General features: G+C 34.1%; 1 protein-coding gene across 1 annotated transcript; it reads right to left on the bottom strand.

Annotated features, from left to right (window-relative positions):
* Nucleotides 1–693: 693 nt before the first annotated feature.
* Nucleotides 694–23,271, bottom strand: LOC127114838 (uncharacterized). The gene is made up of 2 exons (XM_051046673.1): nucleotides 22,852–23,271; nucleotides 694–1,116 (listed from the first exon to the last, which is right to left on the bottom strand). The coding sequence occupies exons 1-2, from the start codon at nucleotides 23,269–23,271 to the stop codon at nucleotides 694–696; spliced, it is 843 nt and encodes a 280-aa protein (XP_050902630.1).
* Between the last annotated feature and the right edge of the window lie 720 nt (nucleotides 23,272–23,991).

Here is a 23,991-nt window from a genome sequence, read left to right as displayed (position 1 = left end):
CTTCTTTCCAATAATAGTTCCTTTCCATTTAAATTCGAAGTTGACGTTACTCTTTCTGATTTAGGAAATCCATAATCAAGGTCTATGTGACTGTGTTAATCTGAGATCTTGCTATGTGGATTTGGAGCTTCTGATGTTTTGATCTCTTAGGGTTCTGATGAAGTCTTCAGATGACGCTGAGAGCTTCTGGAATTTAGATATACCTTTGTTCAGAGTCAGAACTTCTAAAGCGTACTCCTTGTTCAGATGCCTCTGATGTTTTTGCTGTTTTGCTCAGAGTTAGAACATCTTGAGCGCGTTACTACTTCAGATGCTTCTGATAATTTGTATCTGATATGATTCTGTATCTGATGACGCAATCAGATTCCTTTCTTTTTGTTTAAATTCCTGCACACTTAGAAACATTTTGTTAGAGTGCCATTTTTGGTTTCGTCCTTTGTTATCATCAAAATCTTGGAATCTGTTGTAGAATAGTTTTTGTTCTTACACTTTTGGTTAGTGATTAAAACAAGAAAAGCAATGATATACAATGCAAGCCTGCCTGGTGATCTCAAACCACTCTCAAGGAGATACCACCCAAAGGGAAAGGAAGCCAAGATGCTCAAAGATCCTTGAGGCTATGCAATGCTATGCTATGATGCCATGAGGGATCTTAGGGACAAAATTGGGGTCTTACAACGGGGTCTTAGAATCCTAAGGTATGTCCAATATTACAAAATCAGTTAGAAACAATAGCCTATCGACCTTAACAAGGACATCTTCAAGAACTCCACAAGAATATGTGATAGAATGGTCAACTAGTGTTAAGGTCATTTGTGTTGACTTTGGTTCACCACAGTTAAACTTTCTCATTGTAGATAGTGACATCAGATTGATGCTATCCCCTAAATCACATTGAGCATGGTCTATAATTAGTGAACCAATGGAACAAGGAATAGTAAACCTGCTTGGATCAGTGAATTTCGGTGGAAGCTTTCTCTGAATGATAATGTTGCATTCTTCCTCCAAATTGATGTTTTCATCATGCTCCAACTTACATTTTCCCAATAAGAGCTTTTTTATAAATTTAGCATAAACATGCATCTGCTCGAGAGCTTCACAAAATGGTATGTTGACCTGTATTTCATTCAACATCTCCATGAGCTTTTTAAATAGACCCACTTCTTTCTCCTTCTTAGGCTTCCTTTTCGGAATCGGTAAGGTGGCTTGATGTAATTGCTAAGCTCAAGATTAGGTTCAATTAATATTTGTTTTTTGGTTCTCCCTGAAGGGGGGATTATTATCAATGAAATGGTCAATGTTGTAGGCTTTAACTTCTTCATCATTATTATTCTCACCTTTTCTCCCTCGAAATTGGTTTCAAATTCGTTTTCGTCCACGACTTCTTCTCTGCTCTTTTTCTCAACTTCAATTGATTATTTCTTTTCTTCACTCACGTTTGGTTCGGAAGGTACCACTATATTTTTCAAATCAATGGACTTGCATGTTTCATTTTTTGGTTTATCCACGGTGTTAGATATATATCCCCCACTTGAACTAGCTTGGGTTGACTTTTTTCGAGACAATTGACCAGTTTGTATCTCTAAGTTTTTTATTGATGCTTTTGTGTTTTTGTTCATAAGGATTTTATCATGTGCCATCTCACTTTTAGCTTTATACATGTCTTCTTGAGTTTTATTAACCTTCTCAAAGCTTGATTAAGTTGCTTTCATGAAGTTTTGCCAATGTTTCCTCTAAAGGTGATGGTTTGCATTGAGGCACTTGAGAAGCATATTGAACTCTTTGATTAGTATTCAAAGTATGATTGTTTCTCCACTTGAAGTTCAGATGATCTTTCCAACCCAGATTGTAGGTGTTGGAATATGGATTATTCTTCTGAAAATTAGCATGGTGAATTTCGGAACTCTCAACCTCTAGTGTACAATTACCATTTGAATGACCCTCTCCATAAAACTTACAACGAAGTGTCTGAATTTGGCTAATATTTGCTTGGTCTAGTTGTGTTGCAACTAACTATTTGGAAAGTGCTTCTATTTGAGCTACTAGTGATGTGTTTGAATCAACTTCATGAAGACCCTTTTGTTTCATCGCTCTCTCACTTGAGCGATACTCATTTTGGCACATATTCTCAATCAGCATTGTCAACTCTTCATCGGTATTTTTTCTCTTAATGTACCTCTAGCTGAGGCATCGGGAAGCCTTCTTGTTTGTGTTCTTATTTTGTCGATGAAATGTGTCATCTATTGTATAACACTCATATTATGATTCTGACACTTACAGAGCAACAATTTGAATCTTTCTCATGCATCAGATAACGACTCAGACTCTTTCTGTGCAAAGTTGGAAATTGCATCATTTATTTCCATAAATTGAGCATTTGAATAATACCTCTCAGAGAACGTTTCCTCGAATTCTTTCTAGGTATGAATAGTGACATTTGGGATACATTGCAGTCGATCCTTCGTGCGGCCTATCAAGGAAAAACAAAACAAATGTAGTTTTACCTGATCGCCGGTACATTGAGCATGTCTCATAAAATTTTGCAAGATGCTCCCAAGAATCTCTGATTGCTTTCCCATCTAATGGATTGTCCTTCAAACTTAAAAGTACGTAATTCTTAATATTAAAAGTTACAGGATTAGTCAGTTTAAATCCTAGCGATATTTTCTCGCATCAATCTCCTAACTTTTATCTCGTTGGAGATGTCATCTCTACCTTTTCTTCTATTAATTCTTCAATAACTTCCAATGCTTATTGTTTTGCTTTTCGAATTGCATGCATTGTTCTTGCGATTTCTAGGTCGATTGGTATCAGCGTCGAATCTGAACATCGCATAAACAAATAAATAATATCTTAGTAACACCACACCGCACAAAGCAGAATAAAAGTAAAAAAAATGAAAATGAAAAATTCAAAACTAAAAAAACAAACAAAAGTAAATATAAAATATCAAATTAAAATCGTCGCATGATATTGCCTTCTTGAAATTATCAACAATCCCGACAATGAAGCCAAAAAACTCGATGGACAATTCTAGCGAGTGTACTAGTCTCCTCGAAGTAAAAAATTAAGTCCGTCTCCACAAGGATTGTGAATTTTAACAAGGTAATGATAATGTGAATTAAAGTAAATAAGAAGGGGGATTTTTCATGATTGTTTTAGTACGTAATAAGAACAATAAATTTTACATAATAAAATTCAATGATTGAAGGCGATTAGATCTTTGTTTCGACACCCCTACTTATACATGTTGATGAAGTGTGTATTAACTGAATTACTCATATCTTAAAGTCCTACGGCAAATTAACAATGTCATTACACTCTACTCTATGGTGTACAGATCACTCATTTACACAATAGTTCTCTAATTTATTAGGTCAATTTATAGTTAAATTATGCGTTGTAAGTGCGTTAATTCAAAAGTCACAACTTCTAATTAGTTATTCCTAGTTAATTACAAAGTTGAATAATTGTCATTGATCGGATCAATAGACTTACAATCAATAATCCCTACTCATTTGATATCGATTTATGCATTCGTCAATACGTAAAAAGAATTAAAATCAATAACAATTAAATAATACTAACAATAACATAAAAGAATTCAATTAATCTTAAACAGTCATATGATCTAGCAAGGTACATGCAGGTTTGACTCAAAAGACCTAATATAAGGAATCCAGCTATTCATAGTGCATGTAACAATTATCATGAATTTAGATGAAGAGCACATGAAATTCAAAGAAGATAAATGCCTTTAATGACTTCCAAAACCCTCAAAATCTTGTCTTTAGAACTCCAAGTCGTAATTTTCTCTATTAAATTCGAAACTCCTTAAATGGTAGTTAAAAACCCTATTTTTTATAGCAATTATTGAGTGTCAGACCTGCACAACATCACACTCGTGTTGTAAACTATTGCGAGTGCGATGTGACATCATCGTGCCCACAGTGTCAACATCGCGACTTCATGAACTTCAGAGACAAAAATGCATTCTTTTCTTCTTTTTTCTTCAATTTTTCTCTAAGTCTTGAGTTTCTTCCTCTTATTGATATTTGTTTATCTCTTCCACACTTTTGTATAGCTTTTGCTCATTATTCTTCCGATTTAATTGATTTTACTCATAAATTTTACTTAATAACTTAGTGTCACCACATACCTGATAAGAACAATAAATTTAATGTAAAATCATATTATTATGTCTCTTGGGAATCAAAGATGCCCAACCATTAGTCGATAAATTTTACAAGTGTAAAATTGGTAATGTAATTAATAATTTGAGTGATAGTTAATTAGACCGTAACTTCCTAAATTTTAAATTTGCACTAATGTCATTTATTTTTAATTGAAGAAAGATTTTACTAACTTCATTGCCACTTTCTAGTGGACCACGCAACATCTCCAATATAATACAACATTCACCTTTTCTGGCAAAAGATTAGTTAAAAAGGAACAACACTTGAGGACAATCTTCTAAACTCTTAAAAGCATTGTTTTATTCTCTCTAACCATTGCACTTGTATTGCTTTCTGTTAAAAGTGGAAACACTAAGCATTAAATGTCATGTGCATTGTCATAGAGATAATTTCAGAAAAACGTGGTCCATAACAGAACATATTTATATCAGTTGCAACAATTTTAGTGTCCAAAGAGAATCATGTTTGGTTCAAAGTTCAGTCATGTCCATTTCTTCATGCATAGAAAATTGGAGCATTTAAATCTTTTTCATGTTGTACTACCATCCATTTGGGCTCACATATCTTGACATATGATATAAATCAACCCATAAATGAAAAAGAAAAAATCATATGTGATTATTTGACCTTTTTGTTCAAACAACCGTAAATAATTACATTCATCTAACCAATATTGGTTTGTCTATACAAATTGAATATGACATTTGAGACAGTTCATTCGGGTCACTCACCTAATATTCTATAAGAACGAATTATATTTCATGTAAAATTTAAAAGTTGAACCACTCATATGTGAAATTTGTTTATTTAGTTCGATCAAATCGTTCTATTATATAATAGAGAACAACTCTAAGAATCACTCTATTTTTAAGAGTTGTTATAAGATATTATAAAAGACTTAGGATATGTTTGATTTAGTTTTCAAAAATTGTTTTTTAATTTTTAAAAATAGAAAAATAAAAAATTTGTTTGAAAAGCTTCTTTTTAAAAACAGTTTTATAAAATTATTTTCAACTTTTTAGTTTTTAAAATTTAAAAACCAAAACAAGATAGAGATGTTTTGCTTTTCAATTTTAAGTTTAGCTTCTTAGAATAAAAAAAAACACGGAGAAAAGTGTCACTTTTCATTAATGGTATAACTGTAAGTATAAAAATCTAATTATCTATTTTTATATAAGACTTGTGCATTGCATGTATCACCTTAAAAATTCCATTTATTATTCTATTATCCCCATTTTATTTTATTGATCGTCATACATATATAATAATATATGATTTAAATATAAATAATATGTATTATAGATTAATTTGAATAATAATTTATGTATGTCACGTATATTTTATATTTATTATTATGTGACATATATTTTTATATTTATTATTTTCTTATAATACTGAGCATATTAAGTCATTAAATCAAATTAAATATTAAATCAATTGATTAAATCAAATTATTATCGATGTTTCTATATATAAAAACACTTTTAATTAGACATTATTTTTTATTTTACTAGGCTTTGTAAATAATTTTTTTATTAATTTATGACAATATTGTATATCTAATTATAAGTATTTGAAAATTCTATTCTTAATTATAATAAAAGTGTTTATTATTTTCTATTATTTAAAATAAAAATAAAATAAAATTTGACTATAAAAAAGATTGTTTGATAATCAATTTGGTTTTATGTCTACGACATGTGATAGGGTAATATTGGATGGACCAATAAGATTTGTACTTAATTTTTATTGGTTTGAAAAAGACGTGTTAGAGTGTCTAGACAGATTTTGTGGAAAACCTAGAGAAGAAAGGGGCTAAGATTGCATATATTTCATTTGTTTATCTCTATAAACAGTTTTTTTTATAAAAATAGAATTGTGAACAAGGCAAAGTCAAAGAGCACCTCAACCACCTACTACAACCACTACATCACCTCAAGAATTTCAATCTGAATTTCTATATTTTGATATTATGCATCCTAACTTATGTGTTTGTTTTACAAAAAGTTGGATTGTTAATGATGTATGTCATAGAATCATGATTTCACTAAATGACTCTTTAAACATATTAGAAATGTAGGTATAAGATTCAATATCCCCATATCATAGAGTGCCTATTTAGGAGGAGTTTATCGCTCATATTCATTGGCCTAACGACAAATCTTTTTATACAAAGGGGACAAGCTAGTTGGAGTGCACTAAGTGTGGTGGTTATGGTTTGCCCGCGGCAACGAGAATCGTATATTGTGATACTTTGTGATGGTTTAGAAGACCTACTCACGGGAGATGATAGACTCTATATAAGCTTAGTGCTTTAGATGACTTACTCATGTGAGGTGATATCCTTAGTTGATACATGATCGTCACTCCTCTTAAGACGTCCTATAATCATCGCCTTAGTCAGGTCTTTCACAATATATATATATATATATATATATATATATATATATATATATATATATATATATATATATATATATATATATATATATATATATAAAATATTGAGTGTGACATTGCATATAATGTTGGAATTATTTTAATAATAATTATACAAACATGCGCAATAACAAAGATTAAAACTATAATCTTATTTTAGTGCTGAAATCATATGAGCATATATAAAAATTAGGATCTACAATATGTTAATTTATCAACTATTGATATTTGAAATACCTGGATAACCGAATCATTGACACGATAATTATATATTTTCCTAAAACACAAAGTTGATAGACAAATGACGAGCACCCGTTGGCTTGTGGTTCTTCCTCAATCGATACTCTTAATGCCTTGAACTCTCTTTAGATGGGGAGAAGATATATATTATTTGTGTACGTCATATTGAGGACCATTGCCAATATATAGGGTGATGGCCAATTAGGGTTCTCATTAATTTAAAATGGGTCGTCTTGACATACATCCATATTTGAGCTCATATCAAATTAATTAATTAATTAATTAATTATTAAATAAAAATTTAATTAGCCTTTTAAATTTATTTGACCACTTAATCAATTAAGACTCTTAATTTTTATAAATATCTAATATAATTTAGTTAGCCTTTTAAATAATGATTGAAATATGATAATTAAATATTTAAATTATAAAATATTTCAACATATAACTCTTAAGAATTTGCACAAGTCTTACTATTACTTGATATATATATATATAATGTCATGGATATGATCCAGACATTATTTCTATATTGAGTGAAAACCACTCTACCAAATAAAATCTATCTAATGAGGAAATTATCCTTTGATGAACCCCTTTAAGTCAAAAATGTAAAAAATTATAACCCTTATCCCTTGAGAAGAAAAAAATGTTCATACTTTAGTGAGAAATGACTTGATAAAGAAAAAGGTCAAATATATTAAAAATTGGTGATTAAAAGAAAAAGAAAAAGAAAAAGAATGATACTTTGAAAAAAGAAATTAAAAAAAAAAAGAAATAAAATCTCAATTATTGGTCTTCATCATAGCGTTATATATGTTTTATATATGTTTTATTTATTCATTAAATTGATGATTACCTTTGTTTTTAACGCTTGTTATGAATTAACTACTTATAACTTGTTGTAATGGTTTTGAACTGTTGTTGTAAAGATTTTCATCTATTAGAGGTTAAACTTTGGACACAGATTTTACATTTAACATTCATATATACTATCGAAACCTAATATTATCGTATTGGTTAACTGGTTAAGAAATAATCTATTAAACAATATGATTAAGTTCACATTATTGGTTAGACATAAACAACAAACACATAGTGATAGGTTATAATTAAATGATGACTACAAATATGTATAATTGATCATTGTGATACATGAGGACATGATAATGAAATCTAATTTCAATAATCTCAATTTCATTTGTTAAACTCTATTTTTATTCACTATTACTTTAAGTTAGTTATCAAACAAACAATTTTTTTTAATATTTTGGTTAAAATTATAGAAGTTAGTGAACGACTTTTAAATACCGCATCAGTCTCCATGAATATGATAGAAACACATATTTATTTTTGTTACTACTTAACAATTATATATTTAATTACAAAAAACTTTTATCTCAACTTTATTTAGTATTAAAATTATGCATTTTTATATTTAAATATAAGTCATTAAATTTTTTATTATTAATTATAATAAAAGTCTTTTTTATTTTGTATTTGTTAATAAAATGATTTTTAAAAATCCAATTATCAAATAGATTTTTCATTTCCCATCTCTAAAAACTGTTTTTGAAAATTAATTTACCAAATGAATATTTTTATTTTCTCATTTCTAAAACAATTTTAAAAAATATGTTATCAAACAAATCTTTTAATTATCTCTTTTTAAAAACACTTTTCTAAAACAATTCTATAAAACATATTTTTAAAAATAAAAACCAAAACTGATTCAAACGAACCCTTAGTCATCTAAATTTTCAATGAATCTTATTTTGTATCCATTTGTTTCTAAATGTCTCAACTCTATATATACAATCACACAAGTTCAAGTGTTTAGGAGTATTTCTCAATTCCCTTAGATACTTCAAAAAATCTGTCAAATTTCAAGAACTTCAAGAGATTTTTACCATTGTCTCTCTAATTAGGATTACCATATTTTCCCTCTATCTTCTTTTCTTGACTAATAAAAGTGATAGAGATACATATTTATAATATCTTGAAATTTTAATGAACTAGATATCCAAAACGATCCAAAAACACAACTCATTACTGAACTAATCTATAAACCAAGTTGACTCGGCTCGTGGATCGAGACTCGCCTGTACAATCATTGTTTCTCGACCACCACCGCCATCGGCCAAACTCCGATTGTCAATGATAACCAAGTGACCACAAATACAAAAGGGCATTAATTGTGATATTTAGATATTAAAAATGTTTTAAAAAATATTTTATTTAAAAATAATGTTTATATTAGTTCAAGAGAGATAAAGCAACGTAGAATAAGAGAAGAAGGGATTAGAGAGAAAAGAAATATAAATGATAGAAAGTAAAGAAATAAAGTTTGAGAGATTAAAGTAGAGATTTATATAGGTTCGACCTTCCACTTGACATATTCTTCTCCCCAAGAGTTTTCTCTTAAGAGTTCCACTAATAATAAGTCTTGAGCTTTTAAGAATATGTTCATGGACTGTCTTACAATAGATGAGTGATTTTACACAAGTTGATCCCCAAACTAAATGGAACTTTTAACGTGCTAAACTCGCAAACCAAACATATATTTTAACCAACTAATCTCAAGAATCAAACATAGATTTTTACAGACTATTCTCAAGAGGCAAACAAATATTTTCACTGGTTAATCTCAAGAACAATACAAAGATATTGCTCACGAGAATCACACTCAAGAACAAAAGCAACACAACACCAATACAACCAAACTCTGACAAATACGTTTCACTCTCTTGAAAATAAGAAAACTTTGATGAATAATAAGAAAATAGAGCATGAGAGAGTAGAAAATGAGATAGAAGAGAGTTAACATCGAAATTTAGTGTGAAAAAGGAATGAGAAAAGATCATTTATTTGTAGGATAAGAATTGACTCAAAAAGGAAATGATTCATGAACATTTTTTATATCTTAATCGATTAGTCGTAGTTCTTGATCAATTAGACATCCCTAATATGGAAAGTTTTTGAACTACATTCTCATTAATCGATTAAAGGCTTCTCTAATCGATTGAAGGAATTACAAGTTAGTTAATCAATTAACCCTAATTTGATGATCGATTAACCTATGTAAATAATCCATTAAGGATGCATTAAATTTTTTTAGGTGTTTAATCAAATAAGAGATTCTTTAGAACGTGTGTGTGTGTATGTGCGTGCGTGCATGTGTGTGTGTGTGTATGTGCGTGCGTGCATGTGTGTGTGTGTGTGTGTGTATGTGCGTGCGTGCATGTGTGTGTGTGTGTGTGTGTGTGTGTGTGTGTGTGTGTGAGAGAGAGAGAGAGAGAGAGAAAGAGAGAGAGAGTTGTCTTAGTATCTCAAGAGTTACTATTATACTTTTATATTAAATTATCATTCAAAAATGCGCTAAGTGCATGACCGGGCGAGCTTTCACACTTCCTCTATTTCACAACTTTTGAGCTTTAAGTCCCTTGCTTGATTCAACATTTGATTTAGAATTTGATCATGAACTTAACTATTCTAATTGATGAGACTTGAGATAACTTCTTTGATGTGTGTGTGTGTGTGTGTGTATGTGTGTGTGTGAGAGAGAGAGAGAGAGAGAGTATGTTTGTCTGCGTGATTATGTGTATCCGCTGTCTTAGCATCTTGAGAGTTACTATTATACTTTTATATTAAATTACCACTCAAAAACGCGTTAAGTGCATGACTGGATGAGTTTTCACACTTCCTCTATTTTATAACTTTGGAGCTTCAAGTCCCTTACTTGATTCAACATTTAATTTAGCATTTAATCTTGAACTTGATTATTCTAATTCATGATACTTTAGATAACTTCTTTGATGAGACACCATCATCAGAGGTTGATGGATAGTTGTCACCAAAGACTTCATTGAATGCCATTTGATCTTAGATGTTGCCATCATCACAACTAACACAATCATCTACCGATTTCATGCAGTTGTACCTGGAAGCCCATAGATCTACATTCTCCCCCTTTTTTTAATATGGAAAGTCATCTCGCAGAGAGGTGGGAAAAGAAGAAAATAGATGGATAAAATATTGAAGTTGTGAAACTCCCCCTCAGAAATACAGAGAGTATACTTTACTCCTTCTGAGAGTATACTTCCCCCCCTTTATCATAATCAAAAAGGCAGAAAAATTATGTAAGCACATAGATGATGTAAAACACATAGAAGAAGAAGAACTTAAAACCAGAGCTTTTACATCGGCTAAGCTAAGAGCCTACAACTAGTTTTTTTACATAGCCTTAACTCAAGAACCTACAAATTTTTTACAAATATAATTTACAAGGGAATTAAACTCTTGATTAAAGCAGATTAAGCACAACACCAGTTACAACACAACTGTCAGGAGTTTTTTTCAATCTTTTAGCGCTATGACAATTCTCATGAAAAACAATTTCAAAAACAAAAAGAGTAGAAGAAATTTAGAGTGGTTTAAAATTCAAAAATATGGTGTAAAATGTAATGAGGAAAAGTCTCATTTATATTAAAAAAATTGGCTAAAAAAATTGACGCATGAGCTAAATTAAATGAATTAATTTATTAACACATATTTTAATCAAGTAAAAGCTTCAAAAGGCGGCAACCCTAATCCAAAAAAGAAAACCTAAAACAATTATATGAATTAATCAATCAACAAACTTTTCTAATCGATTAAAAGATCTTTCACCTTTCTTTAATTGATTGGACCAAGTCTTTAATTGGTTAGGCAGTGATAATTAACTTCCTTAATTTATTAAAAATGCTTCTTAATCAATTTCATACATGCCTTAATAAGTTTTTAGAAGATTTAATAAAAATAGGGAGGGTTTAAAAAAAATTATGTGTGTGTGTAATTTCCTTAATACTTTAAGACTTACTCTTAACCTTTTACAATATAAACTTATCACACTAAGAGATTAAGCGCTGGAGTATGCAAACTTTTAAACTTTATCTCATTTTGACTTCAAGACCCTCTATTTGACTTAAAAATTGATTCAAACTTCAACTAGATCTTTGAATCATCTGATTGATGAGGCTTAATGTATCTTCTTGATCAGATGTCATCATCAGGAACTTATTGGACAATTGATATCAACTCCCCTTTTGGTTGTTGCTACAAAGAACTCTCAACATTCAAAATCCATTTGATTGATTGAGTTGTCATCTTTAACAAGTACTTGACTTTTGTCATCATCAAAACCACTTGATGGTTATACCTACAAGCACATAGCTTCATAACTTTGATGTTTGTATACTGCAAGAAACAAGAAAGAAATAGAAATTTGAAGGCTATATGGCAGCAAATTTATGGAGTAACTATGACCTAGAATGGAAATTTAAACCATCAAAGGATTATCATGAGGTCTTTCAATCATTAGGAAAAGGATTATTTATTCGTTAAACTATTTATTCTCAAGAGTTGGTTTTTTAGGAATTAATGTCACTTGGTCAAACCAATGCATATTTGTTATTAATGTTTATTCTCCTTGTTAATTGAGAGCAAAAATAAAATTATGGAAAGAATTATTGGAGCACATGATCAAAAACATATCGAGAGAATGGTGTGTATCATGAGACTTCAATGCGATTTTAAATAAAAGAGAAAGAATCGGAGTAAGTTGTGAATATAGAAGGAATAGGAGTCAGAAAATGATAATGCGATCCCTTGCGATGGAACGCGGAAAATTATGTTCGAAACAGAGTCGCCATCGAACTTTATTTATTCCAATGAAGGAATAGGAAAATATCGAGAAAACCTTTAGGAAAAACAGAATAATGGTCGTCGCAACCATATTCGGGTTCGGGAGTCGATTACGCAAGGGGAAGGTATTAGCACCCCTCACGTCCGTTGTACTCAACGGGAACCTTTTAGTCTGATTTTGCTATTTGACTATTAATTGAATGTTATTTGCTTGCTTCGAGTGATTAGAATTGATGATAGATATGGATGAAGACCTCAGGAGGGGGAAATGGGAGGTTTTTTATTAGTGTGCTCACGAAGATACAACAATCTCCTGCCTACGTATCCTTATGGTGCAATAAGGAAATCAGAGCATTCGTAGTTCGGGCTACTACGAATATTTGGTGGGTTTTATTTTGATGAACGACTGTGTAGGTCGGCGTTTTAACGGCTAAATGATGCCTTGTCTACTCTCGGTGGATGCTCTAGCACTGGTTTGTTGGGCGCATTAGAAAGGATTGACAGTGTTCTTTTTGAAGGAGTTTTGGTCACGCGGGGGTGACAAGTTGAATTGATGTGTTTGATGTTTTGTTTGACTGGTTTCGATCACTCGGGGGCGAGAAGTTAGGTTTAATGTGTTTGATATGTTTTCTGAAGAACGACGAAAGATTGAGCAATGTGGTGTACACCAATCGTCTAATTCTTTCGAGGAATAATAAGGCGAACACCTTCTACCCCTTTTTCGTTCGAATTATTTTTGAAAGTTTGTTTGCGGATGTTGAATATGCACGGTAGTGAGGCGTACGCCTCCTACTTGCTTATTCAAAGAATAATGAGGCGTACGCCACTTATTCCTTTATCCAAGTTTATTTAAAATGTATTAATCGGAAGTCGATGATTTGAGCAATGTGGCGTACGCCAATTATTCAAATAATCAAGAGATGGCGAGGCGAACGCCTCCCACCTTTTATCATCCTAGGTTTGATTTGTAAAAAGATATGTTTTTAGATATTGTATTTGATTTACGAAAATAGTTTGAATTTTGAATTGGTAGGTTTGGATTTGGTATGTTTAGAAAGTCGATGATTTAAGCAATGTGGCGTACGCCAATTATTCGAATAATCAAGGAATGGTGAGGCGAACGCCTCCCATTCTCTATTGAAGTTTAAGTTAAAGTTTATTTTGTGAATTTGTGTTCGATCTAAGAGTTGATTTGAGTTTATTCGATTGTGTTTTTGATGACGAAAATTCGAGCAATGTGGCGTACGCCAATTATTCGAATGATCGAAAGATAGCGAGGCGTACGCCTCCTATCCTCTTATCATCTGAAATATGGAATTAAAAGGATTTGGAATTTGTAGAAACGATTAAAAAATAGTATGATTTGAAGTTTTAATCGGGTGACAAGAACTCGAGCAATATGGCGTACGCCAATTATTCAAGTGCTTGAGAAAATAGTGAAGCGAACGCTTCCTATATCTTTTTCATCCCAAAATTTATGTTTGAAAGAGAAAATTCTTTAGAAGTTAAATGGTTTGAAGAATGGTTTGAATTCGTGTTTATGAATGAAATGAATTTTATTTAGTGTATTATTCATGTACTCGATTAATCAATAACCAAATAGGTCTCATTGTAAGAAAGCCCAAGAGTAAGCTATGTGAGGTTGATGGCAATGCATAAAAGCGATCGACTTACAAAGGTGTTTTTGAAAATGGGCTCGATATTTGGATCGAGAATTGTGGTTTGTGCTTTTTGAAATTGGTTTGGGTCGATGATGAATTGAAATTGAATTTGTCTATTATGAAAACATGGTGGAAATGAAAATCCTTTAATTATTAACTCATTAGAATTTGGTTAAGTTGATTAATTGAATTAATTAAGATTAATTATCAACATTATTTAATTATCTCAAATAATTAAGTTAATTAAGATTAATTAATTGAAATGAATTAATCAAACAAAAGTCCAATTAATTAATTTTTTAAGAAAACAAATGAAAATAAGTGGCAATGTTGATTTACAAAAATTGAATCGGTGTACTCAAACCGGTTTGTACATGACGACCATGAAATTAGAATGTCGTATGTAAAGATTGAAACTCGGTGAAAATATACAATTGATATATTGAAATTTGGATGGTGTAGCAACATGAAATCGTTGAACCCAAGGGTTTAATCCAATTCAAAATGTAATGAAATACGATAGTATCACCCAATTTATTTACAATATTGCTCTCAACATATTCCAAATCTCATCAAAAGATAATGTACATAAACAATTAGTAATTGAAAAACTAACAGAACTATTTATGGTTTCTGGTGATCACTTTTAGCCATAGGAATGACATATGTTTCAAAATTAACATGCATTTCAAGCCATTACTACACTGTAACTTACAAAGTAATATGTAACCTGTAACATTTTCTATGGTAGACAAGAAAACCTCATGTGATGCGTTCGGTTTAGGGTAGAAATAGTATAATATGCGTGATTTAAATTGCAATGTACATCACAATCCAAAACCAAATAAAGTATGATCAAAGACTAACAGTAGTCACACACAAATATTCCCAAATGCAGAACACCACAAGGTTCACATGCCAAATAAAAATCGCAATGTAACAAAGAATGAAACAATCAACAACATCGTCGGATATGAACAAAATCATACAAACTCATACACTAAAACAACCATCAACAATTATGACAAGAAAATAGTTGTTGCAATGTCGTTGTATTGTTAATGTTCATGACAGGTTTGATGCTATGCTTGTTTGGTATACCTGTGTATCGGAAATCAAAGACGCAACAACAATACGGCGTAACCGACTCGGCGTTCCCGTCTTGAAACTCGATTTGAACTTAGCAGCAACTTGACTTGTTCGCTAGTGTCGAGAGTTTTGACAAGTTTATGATGCACTCTCGAACCGATGTCGTCGGCAGCCGTAACAATCTTGCAACTCAATGGATGATGAATCCAACACCACAATAAATAGAACCACCTGCAGAAACAACATCTACAAATGGAGTCAAATTGCAATAAGTGATGAGTTTTAGAAGCGTTGTATCAACATTTGCAGAACAAATATCAGTTGGTGTCTGGCAAAACTCAGTGGCCTTGATGAAACGGAATCGATGCTAAGGTTGTAAAATGAAGTTGTGAAGGATACGAGTGTGTTTTTCGGCATGGCGAGAGTTGTCGTGGGGTTTGAGCGGTGATTAGGGTTTAGCGACGGAGATGATGGGGAAAGGGTTCGCGAGCGAAGGAGAAGAAGGGGTGTGCATTTGGGTTCGCAATGGGTTTTGGAAGATGTTGAGTAGGTTTTACATTCGTGGGTGGAGGTTGATGAAGATGGTGAGGTGTTGGTTGAAGGTGATGATGAAGAAGACGATGGCGGCGGCGAATGGGTTTTGACGGTGGATTTGGGTCTGTTGTGATGGAGAGTTGAAGATGGAGGGTCGCGGCGGAGAGGAAAATGAAGGATGAGGAAGATGAAGGTTTTGTTGGTTCAACGGAGATGGAGAGAATGAAGGTGATGGCGCGGTGAAGGAGAAGGTGAGTTGGGGAGATTTGGTGTTGTTGTTGGTGGGTGAAGAGATTTTGTGAGTGAGGGAATAGTGTGAGGAAGTGAGGTTATTACGTGAGGGAGTTTTGAGTGGATGATGCGTGGAGGGAGAATCAGAGTTTTCCTTTTTTCTTTTCGTAGGAGTAATTGAGAGAGAGCGTGAGAGTTTGTTGAGAGTGGAGAGGATATTATTTTGTCTGTTACGATCTTGTGGGATTTTGAAGATCCAAGAAAATATTATCCTTCTCTCTCTTTTTTAAAGCTTTTTTTTTTCTTATATTACTATCATTTATTTTTTTATAATTGGTAAATAAAAATAAAAATTAAATCCAATAAACAATTTCATCCTTCAAAATTATTAAAACGAAAGCGTGAGAAACCCGATTTTATTTTGATGATTAATATGTCAAAGGAATAAAAATATAACGACCAAAAGTGAATAAAAGTCGGGCAAAAAATTGCTCGAAAAATTAAATCAGATGCACTAAAATGATCAGTACAGAATATACTTATTGAAAAAAATACAGCGTTTCTTCAAATTCTGAAATAAATTTGCACCGATTAAAAGGCTCAGACGGGTCCAAACGCAACCGGAACAGCTGCTGAAAAATACAACGAGTACACCAGGTTAAACTACATGAACCGTAGGTTAATAATACTGGCGTCTGTGATTTTAATTTTGAAACTTTTTACCCGCTGATTTTGCATGTTCTTGAGAAACGATTTAACCGATTTGTCTGTATTTTCAATAAATTTATTCTGACTGACATTTTAGGTATTATTCATGATGGAATGTATGTCATGCTATGCATATGATGCAAAAATAAAAATGAAATTAATTTTATGAAAATTTAAGTATGCCGGGACAAAATTGGGGTATGACAGCTGTCCCTATTTAATTATCTTGAACTAGAAAGTAAGAATGACGACGGTCTTCATACATTGATGGTGGAAGGTAATTAAATATAAAAAGACCCAAATTTTTTCCTTTTGAAATACAATGGAGAAATGCAGAAAGAAAATGCAATGGATTCTAACAACACCAAGGTGATAGGGGTAGAATGTCAAATCAATGTCAACCCTCGAATCGACACTCGATCTTGCCAAGGTCATTATTGATGTGAGAGCGGAAACCGAACGGGTTCTCTGGCACCAAAAAGATGTCAGTAAAATTAATTGCCATCATCCAAAAGGATGATAGGAACTCATCATGATTTCCAGGATCGTCATCACCAAAAGGATGATGGATAAGTTGAGCTTCAAAAGTAGTTATCACCAAAAGGATGATGGTTATAGTGGTTATAACAAAGATCACCATTACCAAAAGGATGATGGTAAGATCAATCAAAACATCTCGCTATCACCAAAAGGATGAAAGTTAGACACAATCCAAAGATTCCCATCACCAAAAGGATGATGTCCGTCACCAAAAGGATGATGGTTATTCTGATAAAGTTTCCCATTACCGAAAGTTTAATATCGAGGCTACCACCAAAAGGATGATAGTTAACTCATCAACTTCAAAGATCACCGTCACCAAAAGGATGAAGGTAAGATCCAACAACAAAACTTGTTATCACCAAAAGGATGATAATAAGTCGAATATCTTCAATGATCACCATCACCAAAAGGATGAAGATAAGTTACAAGACAAACTTGTTACCACCAAAAGGATGATAATAAGTCAAAACAATCACCATCACCAAAAGGATGAAGGTACTACCTAAACAAAACTTGTTACCACCAAAAGGATGATAATAAGTCACACAACTCAAAGGATCCCCATCACCAAAAGGATGAAGGTACGATCAAAACAAAAACCTTGTTATCACCAAAAGGATGATAATAAGGCGACAATCACCATCACCAAATGGATGAAGGTAAGGTCAAACGAAAAAACTTGCTACCACCAAAAGGATGATAATAAGCACACAACGCAATTGATCACCATCACCAAAAGGATGAAGGTAAGATCAAGACAAAAACTTGTTATCACCAAAAGGATGATAATAAGTCAAAACAATCACCATCACCAAAAGGATGAAGGTATAATTAAAAACAAAACTTGTTACCACCAAAAGGATGATAATAAGCACACAACTCAAAGGATCCCCATCACCAAAAGGATGAAGGTAAGATCAAAACGAAACCTTGTTATCACCAAAAGGATTATAATAAGGCGACAATCATCATCACCAAAAGGATGAAGATACTACAAACAACATAACTCGTTATCACCAAAAGGATGATAATAAGTTACAACAATTTAAATGATCACCGTCACCAAAAGGATGAAGGTAAGGTTAAACAACAAAACTTGTTATCACCAAAAGGATGATAATAAGTCAAAACAAACTCAATGATCGCCATCACTAAAAGGATGAGGGTAAGATCAAAACAAAAACCCGTTATCACCAAAAGGATGATAATGAGTCTATAACTTAAATGGTCACCGTCACCAAAAGGATGAAGGTAGGATTAAACAACCAAACTCGTTACCACCAAAAGGATGATAATAAGTCGACAATCACCATCATCAAAAGGATGAAGGTATTATCAAACACCAAAACTTGTTACCACCAAAAGGATGATAATAAGCACACAACACAATTGATCACCATCACCAAAAGGATGAAGGTAAGATCAAGACAAAAACTTGTTATCACCAAAAGGATGATAATAAGCACACAACGCAATTGATCACCATCACCAAAAGGATGAAGGTAAGATCAAGACAAAAACTTTTTATCATCAAAAGGATGATAATAAGTCAACAATCACCATCGCCAAAAGGATGAAGGTAAAGGTCAAACGACAAAACTTGTTACCACCAAAAGGATGATAATAAGCATACAACGCAATTGATCACCATCACCAAAAGGATGAAGGTAAGGTCAAGACAAAAACTCGTTACCACCAAAAGGATGATAATGAGTCAACAATCACCATCACCAAAAGGATGAAGGTAAGATCAACAACAGAACTTGTTACCACCAAAAGGATGATAATAAGTCGATAACATTTACGGATCACCGTCACCAAAAGGATGAAGGTAGGATAAAACCATAAAACTTGTTATCACCAAAAGGATGATAATAAGTTGACAGTCACCATCACCAAAAGGATGAAGGTACTACAAACAACAGAACTCGTTATCACCAAAAGGATGATAATGAATCAACAATCACCATCACCAAAAGGATGAAGGTGAGATCATAACTTCGAAACTTGTTACCACCAAAAGGATGATAATAAGTTATAATAACTTCAAATATTGCTGACATCAAAAGGATGACAGTGGGGTTGGACTTTCCAAATGTCATAATCACCAAAAGGATGATAACTTAAACCAAACTCCATAATCTCTATCACCAAAAGGATGATATTTAGATTGAACTGGACGTCATCACCAAAAGGATGATGATTGAACCAAAATAACAAGGATCCTTATCACAACAAGGATCGCCGACACCAAAAGGATGACGGTAAACTGTAGTAATTGTAGAGGTCTCCATTCACCAAAAGGATGAAGGTTGGTACAAAACTCCAAGGATCGCTGACACCAAAAGGATGACGGTAAGATCAACCGACCAAACTTGTTACCACCAAAAGTATGATAATAAGCTTTAATAATTAGAGGTCGCCATTCACCAAAAGGATGAAGGTTTGACCAAAACTTCAAGGATCTTCGACACCAAAAGGATGACAGTAAGATCACAAATGTCAAGGATTTACCATTACCAAAACGATAACGGTTACCGTAAACAGGGTGATGATCAATATTATTCCTCAATGGACTTTCACCAAAAGGATGATAATGAGAAAAATATTGGAAAAATAAGGCTACTGTCAAAGTTTAGTAAACCTGATTTGCTGGGTAGTGTTGGAACATTACTGGGTAAGATTTGCTTGGGGTATCAACAACAAAAGGTTGCAAAACCAATATTCTCTGGAGATGTAGTTTCTATCAACAAAAGGTTACAGGAAACGACTCATTGAGGGACGCTCAATGTGAAACAGAGTAGGTGTTTAAAGAAATATTTCTTGGCTTAGTTGAGCATAACATCTTATCAACAAAAGGTTGAAGGATGTAACTCAATGGGGAACGCCCGATAGCAGGGTAGGAACTCACTCTGAGAAAACAAATGACTCAACTGAGGGTTGGCTTGGATGCCTACGACTAAACCTTGGATCTTGATTCGTGTTATGTACTTAAATTATATGTATGCGTTATGTATGAGGTGATGCATGTGATGCATGTGATGCATGTTTGAATGCAAAGGATGATTGGTTTGTTTGGGATTGGCCCCCCTTTTCAAAGGCAATGTGTTTTCCGGAAACCAGTGTTGGTTGTATTAGTTTTTGTGTGTGTGCCAGCGAGGTGGGCTTTGGTTTTTCTGGTAATTGTCACTGTGACTTGGACTATTGATTGGTGGAAAGGATCTGACTTCCCGACACTCGGTAGTTAACGATGTGATGAACACACAACGGATGTGGATACTCTTGGTGCCCCCAGTTTGATCTCTTGCTGATATTTGTCTTTGAGAAAATCTTGATTCTTTCTCTTGATGGGTTTGGCCAGCCTGTAACTGAGCATAGCGACGTGATCAGCGCATGATGATTATGCTTTTGATGTGCCCCTAGGATCCTTGTTGTACTGGTATGGACTTTCAACATTTTTGTTGTGAATTCAAGCAGTTACTAGTGTCTGATGCAATCTGCTTGACTGACTTGAAGATATGAAGGGAATTTTGCCCCTTGCAACTTGTCTTGCCCCAGTCTATAGGGTGTTCAAAAGAATTCTCCTTGAAAGGAAACCTTAGGAGTGATTGTCCCATGATATGGTCTGAGTTTTTTTCAGTGTCTAAATCTGGCCATGGTCTGCCCCTGATTAGCCTTTGGGGGACTTGCCTCAGGCGGGCTGAGTTTTGAAGTGTTTTTTTTTCTCCCTGATCAACCGATGCTTGGAGATTTGTCTTATACTGACCACTTCTTATGTTGACATGATCAAAAAGATGCCATGCCCCTGATTCACAGGATGGTCTTAATTCGTGTCAGCGCCAAGGATCAAGTACCTCTTGAATTGCCCCTTGTTGGAATTTACTCGATGTCAAGTACTGATTGACAATTAAGAATTATTACTCAAGAAATGGTGATTTTAATGCAATAGTTATGCAAGTTTTGAAAAACAATCATTCATTTGGAGTGTTGTGGTAGTGTGTGGTGGGTGGACCAAGAGTCCAATCGCGGTGCTGATTTGGCTAGAGTGCGAGTGATATAGTGAGAAGAGAATATTAGCAAATCTCTAGGAGTCACTTTACTCAACCTTGCTATAGTATGCTTTCAGAACAAACCTTACTTCAATTAGGTCTTTTGAAGGTTGTAACGTGACTTGGTTCATGGTTATTGAAACAAAAGGATATAAGGCTCAAAGTTTATTTTAACCCACCCCTTCTTCATGATGATCTCCAATCCTATGTTCAGTTAATTCACACACATTCGTCTTTTGCAGGTGTAAGGATGAAGATGGTGATTCAAGGTCCCTTGGAATGACAGCCACCTTATTTCGTTTTTTGGATGTCGGTGACCCTTTGATTTTGGTATGGTGGTCACTGAATCTTGTTTTGTTTTGTTGGAGACTTTCATTGTCTCTTTCAATTTTTGTTTTGATCCCTAACTTTTGCATGGACTGCTTTGTTTGCAGCTTTAATCCATCGGGATTGCCCCTATTTTTGCCTAAGTCTCCTTTCAGGGTGTTGGACTTAGCGGGCTTTTTCTTTGACTTTTTTTTTGAATTGTGACTGCCAAGTCATTGGTCACTGAAGAACAACCGACATAAATTCTGATTTGTATGGTTCCTTCGACACTTCAGGATGTGTGTGAAGAATGTCATATGGTTGATCCTCATATGGGATATTTCATCTTGTAATTTGAATGTGTAATCAAATCAACTGAACACTACCCTGCCCCCAGGTTAAGCGTAAGGGTTTTTTTAGATCCGAAAGAAACTCCTACTTCTAGGCTCGAATTGGTTGACTAGGGATTAACTCCTTATCTCTCCGGTGTTTGGGATTTTGAAACAATGCATGTACATCATCAACAAGGTTTTATCCGAAAGCATACAATCAACAATTATGAGTATTTTGTTTTCGTCATCCTCCTTCCAACATTTACTAATAGTAGTGTGATAAAGAAGGTGAAGTGGAAAAGTATGTGTTTGTGCTTTTGCAAATGTGATAGATGAGTGAATATGAAAGATTGATTCAAAGCATGTATAATCATCCCATTAACAAAACCAAATACAAATAACAATGTTTAAAGCATACAGTACTTAAACAATCAAGAACAAAATACAAAAGTGAGAAATGGTAAGAATGGCATAATGATCGCCTTCATTCAAAGAAACAGGCCTTCATTTCTTGATTCTCTGGCGGAATTGCTCTGCTTGTTCAGGCCGGTGAGAAGCTTTATCTCCGAGCTTCACTCGACTCTGCATGCGCCGGCATGGGGTTTGTTGCAACGTTTGGCCTAACTGGCGTGAAAGTAATTGCCTTACTATCAATCAGGTCCTGGACCTTGTGCTTGAAAGCCTTACAGTTCTCTATTGTGTGCCCTAGAGCACCCATGTGATACTCACAGTGAGCATTGGCGTCGTAGCCTAGAGGATATGGTGGAGTTGCAGGTGTTATCTCCTTCAAAACAATTGATTCATCCTTTAGCAGATAGGGAAGGATCTTGCTATATGGTACTGGCAAAGGATCGAAATGTCTTTCTGGCCTCCTTGCCCTCTGCTGGTTAGGTGGACGTTGTTGTGGAGCACATTGCTGTTGATTCTGATGTTGTTGTTGGTAAGCCGGTTGTTGATGTAGCTGTTGATATTGTTGTTGATATGGTTGTTGATAGGGTGGTTGATATGGTGTCGGGATGACAACGGCAACTTGATGATAAGGCGTAGGAGCATATGGAGGTGCCCTATATCCTCCTCCTCTCATTATGGCATTGGTCTGACCTTCCGGCTTCTTTGGGAGATTAGGATAAGGTTTCTTCATCCCACTTGAAGCATTAGCAGCACAAGGTAGCTTTCCCTTCTTGATCTGGCTCTCGATCCGTTCTCCCACAGAGACCACCTCAGCAAAAGTTGGGAAGCTGGATCCTACCATTTTCTCCATGTATTGGGTATGTAGAGTTCCCATAAACATGTCAATTAGCTCTTTGTCAAGGAGAGGGGGTTGGACACGAGCTGCAAGCTCTCTCCACCGTTGGGCGTATTCCTTGAATGACTCATTGTTGCGTTGAGTCATGTCTTGCAGCTGGGTGCGATTGGGTGCTAGATCAGTGTTATACTGATAATGCCTAAGGAAGGCTTCGGCAAGGTCTCTCCATGATTGGACCTGACCTCTCTCTAGTTGCATGTATCATTCCAAGGATGCCCCACTGAGGCTATCTTGGAAGTAATGAATCAAGAGTTGATCATTACTGATGTGGGCAGCCATCTTGCGACAGTAGGCTCTGAGGTGAGTCCTCGGGCAGCTGATTCCTTTGTACTTGTCAAAGTCCGGGACTTTGAATTTTTAGGGAATCACGAGTCCTGGCACCAGGCACATATCAATAACGTCCAAACCGGGAGTAGTGTGAACCTCCAAGGACTTAAACTTTTCCTCCAAAGCATGGAGTCTATCAACAGCTGGGTCTGGGAGACTTCCAACAACAGGTTTGGCGGGTTGTGGCATGAAGAAGGCGTCATATGGATCCTCATCACCCATCATGGATCCATGTCGAGCAGATGTAGCAGAATGCTCATGGGGGTTCATGTTGACCATGGGGGTCGGAATAGGGATCGGTCCTCCTCTAGGCTGGGAGGGGTTACCATCAAGTTCAGTTACTCCAGG

This window comes from Lathyrus oleraceus, chromosome 1 (genome assembly GCF_024323335.1).
Source record: "Lathyrus oleraceus cultivar Zhongwan6 chromosome 1, CAAS_Psat_ZW6_1.0, whole genome shotgun sequence".
Taxonomy (NCBI): Eukaryota; Viridiplantae; Streptophyta; class Magnoliopsida; order Fabales; family Fabaceae; genus Lathyrus; species Lathyrus oleraceus.
Note: the sequence above shows the minus strand (reverse complement) of the source record. Positions and strands in the feature narration are given on the sequence as shown.

Bases quoted from the DNA above. Each gene is read 5' to 3' on its own strand.
- LOC127114838 (XM_051046673.1), bottom strand. From the start codon at position 23,271: ATGGAGAAAATGGTAGGATCCAGCTTCCCAACTTTTGCTGAGGTGGTC. The intron at 1,117-22,851 runs GTACCATATAGC...AATGAAATACAG, and splicing joins GACATTTCGATCCTTTGCCA to GTCAACATACCATTTTGTGA.